The following is a 16,129-nucleotide window of genomic DNA, read 5'->3' as shown; positions in this document are numbered from 1 at the left end:
TACCTGACAGAAAATCTATCCAAGAGAACCATTTTCTTCAACTTGAATTTTGAACAGGGGTTGTCAAAGTACAACCTGTGGACCAAATCCAGTCTGCCACATGTTTTTTATGGCCCATGAGTTAAGAATCATTTTTACAGATGAGCATTTGCAGTCTATCTGATAGCAAGGAATACAAACTTTGAACCCCAATTAACAGAAATGTTATCCCGCAAATAATAATTCCATTCTAATTAGCAGACCTGTACTTTGATGATTGGTTTATTTTGAATTTTATCAATAAAAATTTTGGAAGTTTGTTTTCTCTCTTATTACATGATAACCTACATAATATCCTCAATTTTATCTCTTGGCCCCAAAGCCTGAAATATTTGCAATCTGGCCCTTTACAGAAAAAAATATGCCAATGCTTGATTTAGAAGGTACAAATGCCAGCAAGTGAGAACCAAGTTTGAGAAAAAAAAAATTAAGCTTAAACTCAGTTTTATATGAACCTGTCATACCATATGAACTCTTGTATTAATGATATATACTTATTCTTTTGTAGAAGAAGCCTCCTTCCAGTAAGTATGCTTTCTTAAAATGCATGCCTTTATCCCCTAGCAAAAAATTTTCTGTTACTCATCTGTTTAAAGTCCAAAGTGGGAAGTTGAGTTATTTGTGAAGGCTTTTAATCTATGGGAGATGACTCAAATTCATCAAGAAGTACATCCCACCTCATGCCTGCCTGCTTGTCAATGCTGTTTAATTACCTGGAGAACAAATACAGCATTAATTTGACTTCGTAGGCATTTCCATAGTACCACTTTAAAAAACATATTTGCTGTAATTTGCTAAATTGAAAATTTTCAAATAAAATTTTACCTAACAGTCATTTTTCCATTTAATGAAACACCGATTCTGTGCCCAACACTGTCCTAGGGACTGGCGATACAGCAGTGAACAAAACCGGTCAAAAACCCTTCTGCTTTATGGAGCTTACCTTCTAGTAGAGAAAGAAGGGAAGGTAAACAAATGTGTAAACTCCACAGTACGTCAGATTACGAGAAATATCATGGAGAAAAAGAAAGCAGGTTAGAAAAGAGAGAATGCATGGGGGAGGAGCGGAGATTGCCCTTGTACGTGGGGTGTCCAGGATGCCTCGTTAATGAGGTGATGTTTGAGAAGGAGCCGAGGGAACAAGTCATGTAGATATCCGCAAGAAGAGTGTGCAAGCCCAGGGGAGAGAACAAATGGAAAGACCTCGAGGCCAGGCATGTCTGGAGTATCTGAGGAATACCAAGGGGACCAGTGTGACTGAAACAGAGTGACAACAATGAAAGAGAAGACAAGTGCACAGAACCAGCAGGGGCCAGATTGTACGGAGCCCCTTCTAGGCAGGTGTGAGGAGTTTGGCTTTGGTTCTGAGTAAGATGGGAAGTCATTGGAGGGCTTTGAGCCGAGGAGTAGCCTCATCTTACTTAATTCTAGAAGCTCACACTGGCTGCTCTGTTGAGAATAAACTATAAGGTGACAAAGGGTAGAGGAAGCAGGGTGACCAGTTAGGAGACTAGTCAGTAATCTAAGATGAGGAAAACAGCAGCTGGTTCCAAAGCGGTGCTTTGGAGATGTTGAGAAATGATCGGATTCTGGATATGTTTTTAACAACATGCTGATTGATTGAATGTGGGTTTTGAGAAAAAGAGAAATCAAGGATCGCTCCAAAGCTGTGAGAAGGATGGAGTTACCTTTTTGTAAGTGTACAAGATTTGAGGAGAAGCAGGTTTGAGAGTGGTGATGGGGTAGGTGGGGGAGCTCTGGAGTGTTTTGGAATTTTCATATCTGAGTCGCCTATTACACTTCCAAGTATATAGAGATAATCAGTAAGCGACTGAATACATGAATCTGGGGTTCAGGGAAACATCGTAAGTAGAGTTAGAATTTAGGAGTCATTGATGAATGGGATCACCAAAGTCCAAAGTCCCCAGGTTATGCACACTTGACTTGTGTCTGTCCTTGTATGTACGGAATTGGCACAGCAACTTTGAGTCTGTGGGCATTCCCTTCTACTCTCAGCTGCCGTGGCTTCAGATACTTTCTCATCTCCCAAGTCCTTTGAAAACTTAGCTGCCATTGGTTTCCTGTTCCCAGACTTGCTGCTCAGTGCTGATCTGGGATCCTCCTAATAGCTCAGTACAAGCCTAGGATGAGGTTCAAGTTCTCAGGACTAGCAGTAACCAAGGGGGTGAGTTCAGAAGAGCAGAGTAGCCTGAGAGTTAGCCCCACCCCCTTCCTGACCGAGGCAACTGTGAGGATTTCCACCTTTATTAAGCTGGAAAGTAAGTGGAGGGTTTTGAGCACAGAAGAGGAATCCTCTCATCTATGGGAAAAGGCTGGCATGGCTGTGGTGAGGGAGGTTATTCTTCCCTTCGTTCACAGTGTCTGCTATGAACCCAGGCAGCAATCTGGGAGGCAGTATCTTTATTCCTACGTACGTCTCCCCTTTGTCAAATCCATGGCTCTCAAAATGTGTCAGACAATGAACTGGATGTTATATTAGTTTGTCAGGCTGCCATCACAAAGTGCCGTAGACCAGGTGGCTTAAAAAACAGAAGTTTGTTTTCTCACAGTTCTGGGGGCTAGAAGGCCAGGATCAAGCTGTCGGCAGAATTGGTGCCTTTTGAGGGTTCCGTCTGGGCCTCTCTCCTTGGCTGACAGGTGGTCTTCTCCTTGTTTTCATCTCTTCTTCCCTCTGTCCATGATTATGTGTAAATTTCTTCTGACTCGTATAAGGACACCAGTCATATTGGATTAGAACCCATCCTAATTTCCTCATTTTAATTTAATCACCTCTTTAAAGACCCTATCTCCAAATACGGTCATATTCTGAGGTACTGGGTGTTGGGACTTCAACATTTGAATTTGGCGGGGCGGGAAGGACATAATTCAGCCCGTAACAGATGATTGGAACCTTAGTCACCACATAGAACTTTTTTCCCATGGAAAAAGTGAAATTTGAGATTATAATCTCAAGCTTTCAAAATGTTAAATGTTACTAAATTGATAAAAGTTCATAAATCTGTTTTGCATATTCCACAAAAATCTTTAGTGGACAATCAGATACCCTAGGCTACAATTAGATACCAGGACTTCACACACACTGATTATTTTGTTGCATGGCTTTCTCTGTGAACATTGTCTATAAGAAATTCAGTTAGGATTGCTGGCTTTTTTTGTACCTGGCTGAGATAAATGTTCATCTTCCTGCTGAGAAAAATCTATGGAGGTAACATTGACTAAAAGAAGATATGTATTTCAGAATTGGAAGTGATAATGTAGTAAATATTGTCTTTTATATTCCACAAACAGGAAGAGTAGTTCTGCATCTAAAGACACTACGAGTGAAAATGTGAGTATTTTTAAAGCATATTTATAGAACGGATGTGTCTAGGGCATAGGGCAAGGAAATGCAGTAATTGTGTGGAATTGATGGATTTTCACTTTCAATATACTTTGTACTAGTGTCTACCGCTGGTCTTTAGAAGGAGCTAATAAATGTTAGCTTCCATCCACTGTCTGGGATGGCATGATGAAGAAAGGAGGCTTTATCACACCATTATTTTTTCTCATGGTGTTTTCTAATATTAGTCAGCCTCTTAGTGTCGTTGGGTCTGGCATTATCAGCTCCAGCTTACAGACACGAACATTAAGACACAAATTCTCAAAGGATTCCAGTGGCCAAGCTGAGAGCCAGATACCTTGACTTTGCCAGCTTGACCAAGCAGATTGCTTTTGCAGATCTGTGGTTCCAGGACCTTCCTTTGGTTATTCAGAGCACTTAGAAATTTTCAGGATGTGGAATACCCTCTATTGCCGAAGGAGCATCTCAGAAATCCTTGAACAGATGCAGCTATTATCTCTCTCAGATGGTTAAGGGAATATAATTTAGACCTTTGGATCCTGGTGTGCTTTTGCGTTCATAAACACGACAGTGAAGCAGTAAACACCATCATTGCTCAGGTTATGTGCTCTTTGGATGAATATTCAACCTTGTAGATTGTTTTTCTGGACTGTAGTGTGTGGAGATGGTGAGGTGTCCCATGTTTTTAGAAGCCTAAGCCCTTTTTCATGAAATGGAGCACTGGTTCTCTGAATTCCTTACGGCTTTATGGCAGGAATTCTCACAGATTTCCTTTTTTTACTAGAGTGGGGTGGGGGCATGGACATCAGTATTTTAAACACTTAAGTGATTCCTATGGACACTAATAGTGAAGACCCATGTACTGCTCCATAGCACTTTTTCTGTTAAATCTCTTTTTAATTATCTACTCCAGAATCTGTCACAGAAGTCACTTTATTTTGTAGTTTACTACACTGAAAGCATATTATTCTCTAATCAGCAGGCAAGCAATATGTAACTCCATATTTGTTCCTACAACTTGTGGAAAATATTCCTTGAATGAAATAAAATAATCTCATCCCATCAAACAGGAAGAGATACTTTGTGGCCGAGGTGGAAGAAAAAAAGCCTTTTACTTTTTGTCCCCCTCTCAGTTGCTCTCATCAGCTGAGAGCTAGAGTCTCCAATTCTAGTTTTGCCCTAGAACAGGGTTTTTCAACCTAGACACTATTGACATTTTCTTATATTTCTCATATAAGAAATGACTATTTATCATTCTTATATAATGAATTCTTATAATTTCATGTAATTCTTCATTGTGGGGGGCTGTCCTGAGCACCAGAGAACGCTTACCAGCACCCCTGACCTCTACCCACTAGAGGCCAGTAGCATACTCCTCCTGGCAGACAAAACTCTCCTGCTCTAATTCCCACTCCTATTTTCTTACTCTTTAGGCAAAGTTTCAAAGACTGTCGCTCCTAGTATAATTACTTAATTCCCCATAACACAGATTTAATTAAATATATGTTGGTTTGTACTTGTAAGATTCTTATAGGGGATGTAGCTTTATACTCACAGGATTTATAATATTTCTTTAATTATGAATTAATATTTAAACTTGATATTTCTTTCTTTTCCTAGGATTTCAAGCACACAAAATCCTTTGTAATTTAAAAGAATTCCACCTTTGAGATATACCAAAACTACAGTGGTTATACAAGTTATTAAAAGAAAAAAAAAACTGCTTTGTCTTACATTTGCAAAGAGGTACATGGAGAGATAAAATTGGTATTTCATCATACTTTTTATGACCACTCAATCACTTGAAGTTGTTAAACAAATTGTCTGTCAGCACCTAAAATACAGTCTGGCTTCTTGTGTCTGGGCTAAGTTAAAAGAAACAAAATACTCTGTAATATTCTGAGGTTTGTGCAATGTTAAATGTCCTAACTTCTAGAGAAAGTTACTGCGATGTCATATATTGATTGTGAAATTAATCCACCTAGCATGCAAATATAAACTGCATGCAACCTCTGTGCAAAAGTCTGGTTTAGAAGGTTCAGAAAATACTCTGACAGACGCAAAAGGAACCTCTGGTCTCATTTCCACCTAAATCCTCTTTTCTCCCCTAATATAATCCTTCTTCTGCTGCTCATTTATCACTGACATCCACAGAAGGGATGTGGCGGGAGTGGGTCTTACACCCAAGGATTTGCACTTTGTTTACCTTCATTTCTGAGAACCAAAAGCAACATGGAGAGAAATACCTAACAACCAGAGCTGACTCACCTGGTGTGTGCCATTGATTTCTTCATTAAACATAATTTTGAGAGAAACCCAAGTGTCTTATTTCACCCCCATAGCTGCTTGTTGCTATTTCCTTACCCTAAGAACCCTCTGAAGAGGATCAGTGACCTTGACATTGGAATTTGACAGTGGAATTTGACATTGGAGCCTACCCACAGAACCCTGCAGAGACCTTCCCTTCAGCATGGTAACTTCACATCTCTGTATAGGCCAAGTCCCCTGCTCTTATTTACGGTCAGTGGACTCCCAATCTGGCTTATCACAAAGCCAGGGGCACGGAGGGAAGAAGTGGTTGTGTGACAGGTAAAATGAGTTGAGTTCACGGTGGCTCCCTGCACTTGGCGACCCTCTTGCTCCATAGAAGGTACAGGAGAAATAGTGGCTGAAATGGAAAATGGATCTAATCATCTGGTTTCTCAGCGGATTCCCAGGCCTCCAGCTAGGGTTATAAAGTGTCAATTCCAACAATCCATTTAATAGTGAGAGCAGCCAGACCATGTTAAAGGCATTATTATTTATAACTTATTTTGATTATTCATATTAAACACAAAATATGGCGAGGGCATTTCCAGTTCTGGGCAAATTGGATGAAAAGGTCACTTGCTACCTTTGAAAACTTTGAACATGGTTAAGCTGATTTTCAAGGAGTCCATTCTTTTTGCCCAACAGGCAAAGCAAATCCTCAGGATTCACTGGACAAACAAACGCATTAAGCACTCACCAAGTATCTTGCATGCACCTGGACACTGGGTCACTGGGAAGACACCTGTTGTCAGACTGTCCCCTCATGCTTGTCTGTTGCATTCAATACTTCTCACCAATCCCCTTCAAACATTTTCCATAAAGGGCCAGATAGCAGGTATTTTAAGCCACACAGGCAATATGGCCCATTATAACTACTCAATTCTACCACTGTAGCACAAAAGCAGCCATGGACAATAAAGAAATGGTCATGTTTGTGTTCCAATAAAACTTTATTTATAAAAACAGTAAGCAGACAGAATTTGGCCCACAGTTTCCCAACCCCTGGTGGTGAAACATGAAAAAATACCAATCTATAAGCTTTTGTAAGATATTAGGCTAAATGTTGCCCATGCTTTGACTTGCTTTGGTTTGAGGAATGCTTTCCTCTTGCATTGCCAAGTGCCAAGGGGATATGTGAGTCTCAAAGATAACTTTTCAGGCATACCTACTAGCACACAAGACCAACTTCAATTTAAATGACAAATCCATTTTGTGGGGAAAAAATATGTAGTGCCTTAGCTTTACTAATAGATGAAAGCTTCTTAGCCATACAGGCCAGAGGATTCACCATATACAGTGTTAACATCTAACACTTCATGTCAAATAATAGTAAACGTTATCTTAAAATACTGTATACAGCTAAATAAAAATTGCTGTGTGAAGAATGTTTTCACTCACACAAAGGGTATAGTACTGAGCACTCATTTTCCAATTATTAAAAGTATATCTGCCTGTGCCTGGGCTTGTGTTTCCAATTGCTTTTATTTGAGGGACTTGAACAGTAACAATTGGTAAAATCCCATTATAATTCTTAGAACATTTTGATTTTATTTTCCTACAGTGAAATTGTTGTATAAGGAATAGGGCTTTAGAATCTTTAATAGAAAGTTTTGTTTTAAAATTATTGTTGCTGTTATAAACTAGGTTTATTTTTAGTTGGGGGTTTAACCTAAATCTGGAACGATTGGTTGTTTTTCAATACAGCTTTGTAAAAAACTTCATCTCACATATGGTTTTATTAAAGTTTACAATAAAAATAGCTGAACTTTGTTACACTTTTTAGCCCCATTTAACAGTGCAGGGGAAGAGTCATCCACCAATTGTTAATAAAACCCAGGAAACTACACCCTCTTACCATCTGTAGCTACAAGGCTAGTTCTTTAGCTGCCTGAGATTAACATCTCATCTCTCAGTCTGGATGCCTGCCAACCTCTCAAATGAGTGTAAAAAAATAAAAGAAAAAAAAAATTCTGAAAATAAAAAGCCACAACTATTTATTGACCACTTTATGTATGTTACAGGTAGGGGTAGATGGAGGAGAGGGTCATAAAATCTCATTCATCTCAACAATATTATAAAGTGGGCAGTGTGGCGATTTTACAGCTGAAGAAACAGACTGAGGATCAGTGATTGCCAAGTTCACAGAGCTAAGTGAAGAATCAGGGTCTAATGCCCCAGGTCCATCTGATAACAGGGTATTTCCCACTAGATGTTTTGTCTCTGTGCTCCACTTTCCTTCTAGTAAATTCTCATTCTGTGGTACCACACCTTCCCTTCATCCTTAGTCATCTCTGGCCCATCTACCTCTTCCTAGTCTGTCTTCCCTTTCTCCCCTACCTAGTCTAACAGCCATGATGGGCCATTTCAGTCTCATCCACTCTCCCCTCACCACAGATGCCCAACTCGAATCTTTTTGAATACTGAAGCTAACATGATGAATACATTTAAATTATATCACTACCACTACCACCCTTCCTATCTCTAAATCTCCCCATCTTTAACCTCTCATTTATTCTTTGGCTCCATCATTCATTAACACATTTGATGATTGTCACAACTTTTTATCTCAGGTATTTGTTACTATCTCTCCTTTTTTCTGGGAACTTCCTCCCTAAAGTACCCTCTCTCTTAGTCACTATTTCAATCTCTTCTGTTCTAAAGGCTTCTTTGCCCTCTCATCTCTCCCTTCGCCCACCCCATGAATCAGTTACTGCCAGATTACCCTCTAAAACAATGTCAAGTCCTCTTTTCTCCCTTCCCCTTGCTAAAAAACCTTTCACTCTTTTCTTTACATAGTCTTATTACTGAAGTCTAAACTCTTTAGCCTGGAATTCAAGGCCTCCCAATCAGTATCTAATAAATGCTGAGTTATTTCTTTAAAATCAAAAGAGCACTTGTCAAAGGGCAATTTAAAAAGTATTGATAAAATTTCTCCATCGATTTAGTTGGAATATTAATATTGTATTCTGGTTACTACAATCCCGTTCATTTATTATGCAGTTAGACAAATTATTGCTCCACGAATTAAGGCTAGACAGAAATTATTCTTCTTATTCAACTCCTTTTAGTTATTAGGTGTTTACATCCACATAGTTCTTAAAAAGATCTTAAAATATTTTCCAAATTTTCATGTTTTAAAATTTAATTTTCTTGTTCTATAAGTGTTTGGGACGATTTTAGTAGTAACAACTGACCAGGAAATTCAAGGTAAACTATAAACTCTTATTTGTTGATACTTTCTATTTAATCTTGTTTATTTTTAATACATGCCATTATTTTTATTTGACCAAATTTGAAAAAAATGTACTAAGACATACTAGAGTATAAAATATCTACTTTCTATTAAGAAAATGCTCTCAAAACAAGTGAATACTTGTGTCAGCAACGGACCTATTTAACTTCTCTAAGACTGAGGGTAGACTGTTTTAAACCTACATTTTATGATGTTTTCAGCATTGAATGTGCTTTAAGTGCTTCTTAAAGGTGGTGTAAAAACTGAGATTTTTCTATGATCTGCAGTTAGATTAGCATCAGTAAGTAAATCAAACAAGTGTGGCGAGGATGTGGAAAAAAAGGGAACCCTCATGCACTGCTGGTGGGATTGTGAATGGGTGCAGCCACTATGAAAAAGGAAACATTTTTAAAGAAAACCTTTAAAGGCTTACTAAGACTGGTCTTCATTGACATACGTCAGAGAGATTGTCAGATATAAAAAGGCACAGATGTTTTCCTTCTTCTTTTAATATGTGAGAACTATCTAGTTATTGAAATTTTGACGTGCCTGCTATGCCACTCATCCAGCTTGTATCTGCTGGATCTTCCTTCACTTGGGCAAAACACAGCTTAATCTTTTAAAGGAAGTTCCTTGGGAGAACCTTCCTCTCCACCAGGCACTAGCCTGCCCTCCTCTGTACAGCACTGTAACAGACTGCAACCACAAACTGTAACGGAAGAAAAGCAAAGACCTGGGTTACTGGATAAAAGCACTTAATACAAGAGGAGATGGAAGTTAAAACAAAATGGATACTCCTGTCCGTGTTCAAAACGACATTTGCATTTCCTGAAAAAGCTATGGAAAGGATTCACTAACCCTTCCTCTTCTGGTGTAAAAACATTCCTTAGGTCGGGCTGGCTCCCCTCAGGCAGCAGGTCTCCACAATGAAAAGTGTAACCTGCACTGAGAAGAATCTGGCCGTCAACATGCAAGTTGTACTTACTTTACCCAAGTTCTCCATCTGCTTTGTTATCACCAAACGGGAAGATTTAAGAACAATGCTAAACACAATTCAACATACTCAAGCATATACCCAACATCACCAAATTTATTTGGAATCAGAATTAAACGAACAGTTGGCAGTTGTGAAATGTATGTTTATTCTGATACTTCTGATCAGTTGTACAACTTATTTAGGACAAATTACCAGATAAATTTTACATCATTTCTTCAGGCCTGGGGTTTATCAATGACTTCAAATTTGGGATCTAAGAAGAAAAAAAGGTTCAAGCTTAGCCATACTGCAATAAAACACATTAATCGAGAGGGCTTCAATGTTTAACTCATCAGTCTTCTGATTTTTTTTTTTGTAGTGAATATCTACTGTTTCTAAACATCTATATGGAAATATAACGATTGATAATGATTTATTCAGCACCTATGATGAGCCAGACTATTGACTTTAGGTCAGGACCTATTAACTATAGGTCATTTAACTACAACCACCCGATGAGGAAGATCTTATGATTCTCCCCAAGCGTCAGATGGGAAACAGGCACCAAAGAATTACCTAAGATCACACACTTCCTAAGTGGTATTGTCAGGATTCAAGATGAGGGAGTTTGATTTCACCATTTAACCTCTATGTTATGTGGTCTCTTATACCAAGAGCAAATGTTTATCCCAGAGCTTCCAAGCACACATAACTGTCCCAATAAATATACATGTAACTGTCATTTAATCCTCTAAACAATCCAAGTAAGTATAAAAAAAGTACAAATATTTTCCATTTAAAATGACCTCCCACAAGAATGAATCCATGATTAAAGAGACTTACCTTCAAATTTGAAGTCAGGGAACGTATTCATGTCTGCTTTACCATACATTTGCTTAAGCTTAAAAAGCTCCCTCTCCAAATCCTGCTGATATTCTGGACCAGTATCAACAGGTCCTCCAGACGACCTGTGTGTAAATGAGCAAGTAAAAACTCATTTTATGCACTAGTTTACAAAACCAAAATTGCTTTTCACCATCAAGTTTCAATAGATCTTTTAAAGAAATTCATGTAGGGAAATACCGTGTTTCCCTGAAAGTAAGACCTAGCCGGACAATCGGCTCTAATGCAACTTTTGGAGCAAAAATTAATATAAGACCCGGTATTATATTATGTTATATTATACCCGGTCTTAAAGTAAAATAAGACCGGGTATTATAGTAATTTTTGCTCCAAAAGATGCATTAGAGCTGATTGTCTGGCGAGGTCTTATTTTTGGGGAAACATGGCATAAACTTTTCCAGAAGAAAACAAGTATTTCCACTTGAATTTCAATTCAAACTATTTTAATATGACAAGGCTTCACATAAATGAGACAGCATCAAACAAACCTCTAACAGTCAAGGACTGTTAGCATCAAGGATACTTATCAAGTCAGTTTCTCTCTGAGGGTCTAAGCTGCAATGAGGAGCAACGGCCAAGTCCATGGGCTCTGGAGTCTCCGACTACTTCCGGCTGAATGTCAGCTCTACTAACTGCGTAAACTGAAGCGAGGCAGGATGCACTCTGAACTGCAGTTTCCACATCTGAAACTCAAGGTCCTCCCTAATGGTGTTCAGAGCATTACAAAGACAACGCACATGTACCACTTGGCGCAGTGCCTGGCACAGTGAGCACTCAGTGCTATTACTATTATCTGACTGAAATTAGCCACCACCCAATGGCTTTTTTAAAAAGATCTTCGTAACTTTAAGTCTCCATAATAGGGGCCTAACAAAGAAACAAATTATTTCCCACCCTTCAGAAATTTTGCCACTTAGAAGAAAAAAGTAACACGTTTATAAACATTTATGCTGTAAGGGAGTCATGAGCTTCAAAGATATAGTTTAACAAAAAGCTCCTCAAGTTGAGAGCACTATTGCTGAGTTAAAACCAGAAAAAAATTCATTTAAAAAAAGTGGCATTTGTGACAAATCATGCATTTGGGTCCAATTTTAATTTGACATAGCCTAAGTCTGAAAAAGCAAAGATGTGGAGGTGGGAAATCACTGGCTGTGTGTGGGGAGTACTAAGTAGTCTGGATGGCAAAGCGAGAGGGATCCAGATCACAGGAGGCCCCAAATGTTCAGCCTGGGAGTTTGTATGTCATTTGCCAAGCAATACAATGACAAAATTAGAGTTGTGCTCTGGGAAGATAAATATAGCACCATGGACCAGCAATGGAGCCAGTTAGCATACTTAATTCTTTGCACAAATTCTTCTGTGACTGTCATGTTATTGTCTGCCTATCACTGAATAATAAACAAAAAAAATTTACAACTGAAAATTCCATCAAGGGTAATAATATTTTCACACATCTATGAAAAAGGCAAAGGGTCGTACTTATGTGACAGAATTTCCACAAAAAAATACAGAGAATTCTGATTTAAGAACTTACTAATGATATTTCTTGGCATGGACTCAATTTCCTTCTAGACTGGCATATACAATGAAACTTCTGTGATCACAGAAATGCTCTGTATCTGTGCCGTCTAACATGGTAACCACTAGTCATAGTAACTAGAGAGCACTAGAAACGTAGCTAAGGCGACTGAGAAACTGAATTTTTATTTAAACTGAATTGTAAGTAATCAGAATTTGAATAGTCACATGTGAAAAATAGCTCTACTGAAATAAACAGTGCAATTCTTCATAGAGCCTTCAACAGACACTTTGATGACTGTCGAGCTCTGGGATCCACAAGCTTTACCAACTGCTTTGAGAAGACCTAACCAGTCTCACACTGGTTTCTAAAAGATGATGGCTGATACAACTTTAGTATGTACTCTTACGACAGAAAGGGGGCAGAAATCATCTGCCTCTTCAGCTGACTATAAGTCTCCCAGCCCATCTTGTTTATTATTATATCCCCAGGCTCTAGCATGGTGACGGGGACAAAGTAGTCACTCCAGGGAGACATGTTTATTTCACTTAAAAAATACTAGGCACATTCATTTATTGAATCACTTAATCTTTATAACATCCTATGAAACAAGTACTGTTATCGTCATTTTATGTATGAGGAATCTGAGGTACGGAGGTTAAATAACCTCCCAGGGTCATAGAGTTAAGAAGTGGCAGAGCTGGGTTCCAGCCAGCATCCATGCTCAGAGCACTTCTCCATGCTGTTGTTTGCACAAATGAATGCAGCAGACTCCTTAGATGCTGGGTATACCTAAGTATTGACTTATATGACAGGCTTTTAAGGACAGTTAAAATGCACATAGCATCAGTACCTCCGAACAGAAGACACTCAAATTCCTCAACCAGTCCTGCACACCTGCTTATTGCATAGTGTGATTGTAGGCAAATTCTAATCGTTAGCCTAGTTTTCTCATATATAAAATGGAGATAACATCAATAAGGTTGCTGAGTTCCATAACAATGTCTTCATTTTAATCCCTTCATTCTCTCCCTCCTTAGTTTTTGAGTAATGACAAAACCTTGTTAGTCACCCAGTCTCAGTATCTTGACTCTGTCACTTTTATATCCCCACTGCTATAAACACAAGATTCTCATCAACCAACGCTTGGATTACTATATTTTTCTAACATGTTTGTTTTCCTTCTTTTCTCATCCCAATTTCCCCAATACACTATGATTAAAATTATCTTCCTAATACAGAGTAATTTTGTTCCACCCCACCATTCTACTCAAAAACGTTTAATTGATGATAAATGCCTTTGCTATATCTTAACTGTCAAGTCTATAATCAGGGCTTCCATAATCCCTCATTCTAACCCCATGTTAGCCTTACTGCTCCCTAACTCCTCATACTCTCTAGTCCTGGGAAATAGCACTACACAATTTCCCAAATATGCCCTCTGGTTTTCATGTCTTAGCTCACACCATTCTTTATTTGTGTTTTAAATTAAAGTTTATTAAGGTAACAATTGTTAGTAGTTACATAGAGCTCACGCGATAGTTTCCTCCTAAAAGATACCCTCCTCCGACCCCCATTTATCTAACATTCACACCAACTGTAACTGGGGGTAGACCCCTGGGTTTATCTATTGATTTCCTTCTGTGGGTTTCAAGCTATAAGCAAAATCGTGAGTAAATTCTTCACTTTTTCTTTTTTTCAATTGGGGAATATTGGGGATCAGTGTTTCTCCTGGGCCCATCAGCAATAAGTAATTGTCCTTCAATCTAGTTGTGGAGGGCACAGCTCAGGTCCAAGTCTAGTCACCGTTTTCAATCTTTAGTTGCAGGGGGCGCAGCCCACCATCCCATGTGGGAATTGAACGGGCAACCTTGTTTAGAGCTCATGCTCTAATCAACTGAGCCATCTGGCCTCCCCTCGCTTGTTGTCGTCAATCTAGTTGTGGTGGGTGCAGCTCACTGGCCCATGTAGGAGTCGAACCAGCAACCCTGTAATTCAGAGCTCTCGCTCCAACCAACTAAGCCATCTGACCGCCACTTCATGTTTTTTTTTAAATTAGAACAATGATCCAAAGCTGTCCATGACATTCTCAACAGGGATGAACGACCTCAAACACTGCCTTCAAATCCAAGATAAAACATTCACTCTTATAACACACTCTCTAAAATGCCTCCAGCTAGAAAGGAGCAGTTCTTCCTCTGAACTACCCAAACATTCAAAGTGCCAATATCTCAGCATTTAATCCACTTTATCTTATAGCTTTCTAAACTTGCTTACAAGCTTTCTACAGCTATCAAATATTAAGAATATTGAAACGTAGCATGGCTTCTTTCTTTGTAGCCCAGTGTGCTTTGAATATGGTAGACAACTAAATAATTAAAAACAAAACAAACAAGCAAATTTAACTATGAACTATAAATAAATTTATGTGTAGTACTTTTCTAAAAATTTGGGGGCTGAATTTGATGATGGCTAAGGTCATCATTCATCTCCAAAACTGTATGGTTCTGTAATCAAGTTTTTCCTGCACTTGCCTTATGCCACTTCAGAGTCTTCTATCCTTTGATATTCCCAGAAAGATATATGTATGAAAAAGGCATTAAAGAAAAAATGCTATGTTTAACATTTCCCCTAAATCATGATGTCACGGAAAGGGCACTAAATTGAGTTAGAATATTTTGATCATATATTTTTCCCCCAACTAGTTTAATGACTTAAAGCTAATCAATGTCTAAAAGATTTAGTTTTTTCAAATAACAGTAGTCCCCCGTTATCTGTGGTGGATACATTCTGAGACCCCCTCCGTGGATGCCCGAAACCGTGGATAGCACCGAACCCTATACATAGTTTTTTCCTATACATACATACCTATGATAAAGTTTAATTTATAAATTAGGCAAAGAGATTAACAACAATAATAAAATAGAAAAATTATAATAATATACTGTAATAAAAATTATGTGAACGTGGTCTCTCTCTCTCTCTCTGATAACTGATCCGTAAATGAGACAACTACTAAGTGACTAACTGGTAGGCAGCATATACATCATGGACACACTAACAAAGGAATGATTCATACCCTGGACCTGATAGATCAGGGCAGCAAGAGATTTCATCACGTTACTCAGAATAATGTGTAATTTAAAACCGTTTATTTCTAGAATTTTCCATTTAATATTTTGGACCTAGGTTGACTGCAGGTAACTGAAATCACAGAAAGTGAAACCATGCATAAGGAGGAATTAATGTATAACTCCTAAATGAGTTACAAGATCCTATGTACTTCTATGAATTGACTCTATAATAAATGACATTATAATAAGGATACATCTTAAATGACAATAGATTTAATGGGACTCTCCCTTGGAACCCACATAAAAAAGATAAAATTTGGGACTTAAAAAAAAAAATCAAGATCTTATTTCCTTCTTTTAGAGCACCTCATGAATCCTATTAGGAATCACCAGCTCAGTGAAGGTCTTAGACACTTTCAAGCACCAAGTAATTTTTTAATTACCATCTCAAAACTTACATACTTTTAATATTTACATTTACACCATGGTTGATTATCTACCCACTTACTGTCGCTTGGTTCTGTATTCTCTAATCTTGTCCACGAAGAGTTTCTGTACAGGATCAAGTTCCTTATTAAATGCCACTGCTGTAACACCAATATTCCTCCTCAAATGGACTGAGACTGCAGACTGAATGATAGAGGAGAACCTGAAGAGCCTCTGAAGAATCATGGTGATTCTGTTACTGAAAACAAGCAGCAGAATGTTCATATTC

The 16,129-nt window shown here is 38.3% G+C and overlaps 2 protein-coding genes across 10 annotated transcripts in view; one reads left to right on the top strand and one right to left on the bottom strand.

Annotated features, from left to right (window-relative positions):
* JAM2 (junctional adhesion molecule 2) overlaps positions 1-5,713 on the top strand; it is a 50,798-nt gene extending 45,085 nt beyond the window's left edge. For 3 of the 7 annotated variants that reach the window (XM_019729856.3, XM_019729855.3, XM_019729858.3), the window contains 3 exons: positions 548-563; positions 3,349-3,388; positions 5,021-5,713. In XM_019729856.3, the coding sequence (XP_019585415.2) occupies positions 548-563; positions 3,349-3,388; positions 5,021-5,048 (84 nt within the window). In that variant the 3' untranslated portion in view covers positions 5,049-5,713. Of the gene's footprint in view, positions 1-547; positions 871-921; positions 3,389-5,020 lie in introns of those variants that run through there. The other 4 variants (XR_012494151.2, XR_012494142.2, XM_074326461.2 and 1 more) reach the window with 3 other exon arrangements.
* Positions 1-16,129, bottom strand: part of ATP5PF (ATP synthase peripheral stalk subunit F6) — a 36,346-nt gene that overhangs the window by 16,917 nt on the left and 3,300 nt on the right. For 2 of the 3 annotated variants that reach the window (XM_019729861.3, XM_019729860.3), the window contains exons 2-4: positions 15,923-16,099; positions 10,762-10,886; positions 10,061-10,192 (exon numbers count right to left, since the gene is read on the bottom strand). In XM_019729861.3, coding sequence (XP_019585420.3) covers positions 10,155-10,192; positions 10,762-10,886; positions 15,923-16,086 — 327 coding nt within the window. In that variant the 5' untranslated portion in view covers positions 16,087-16,099 and the 3' untranslated portion in view covers positions 10,061-10,154. Of the gene's footprint in view, positions 1-10,060; positions 10,193-10,761; positions 10,887-15,922; positions 16,100-16,129 lie in introns of those variants that run through there. The other variant, XM_088794453.1, reaches the window with a different exon arrangement.

This window comes from Rhinolophus sinicus, chromosome 17, assembly GCF_057876585.1.
Source record: "Rhinolophus sinicus isolate RSI-liver-muscle chromosome 17, RSI-T2T, whole genome shotgun sequence".
Lineage (NCBI taxonomy): Eukaryota > Metazoa > Chordata > Mammalia > Chiroptera > Rhinolophidae > Rhinolophus > Rhinolophus sinicus.
Note: the sequence above shows the minus strand (reverse complement) of the source record. Positions and strands in the feature narration are given on the sequence as shown.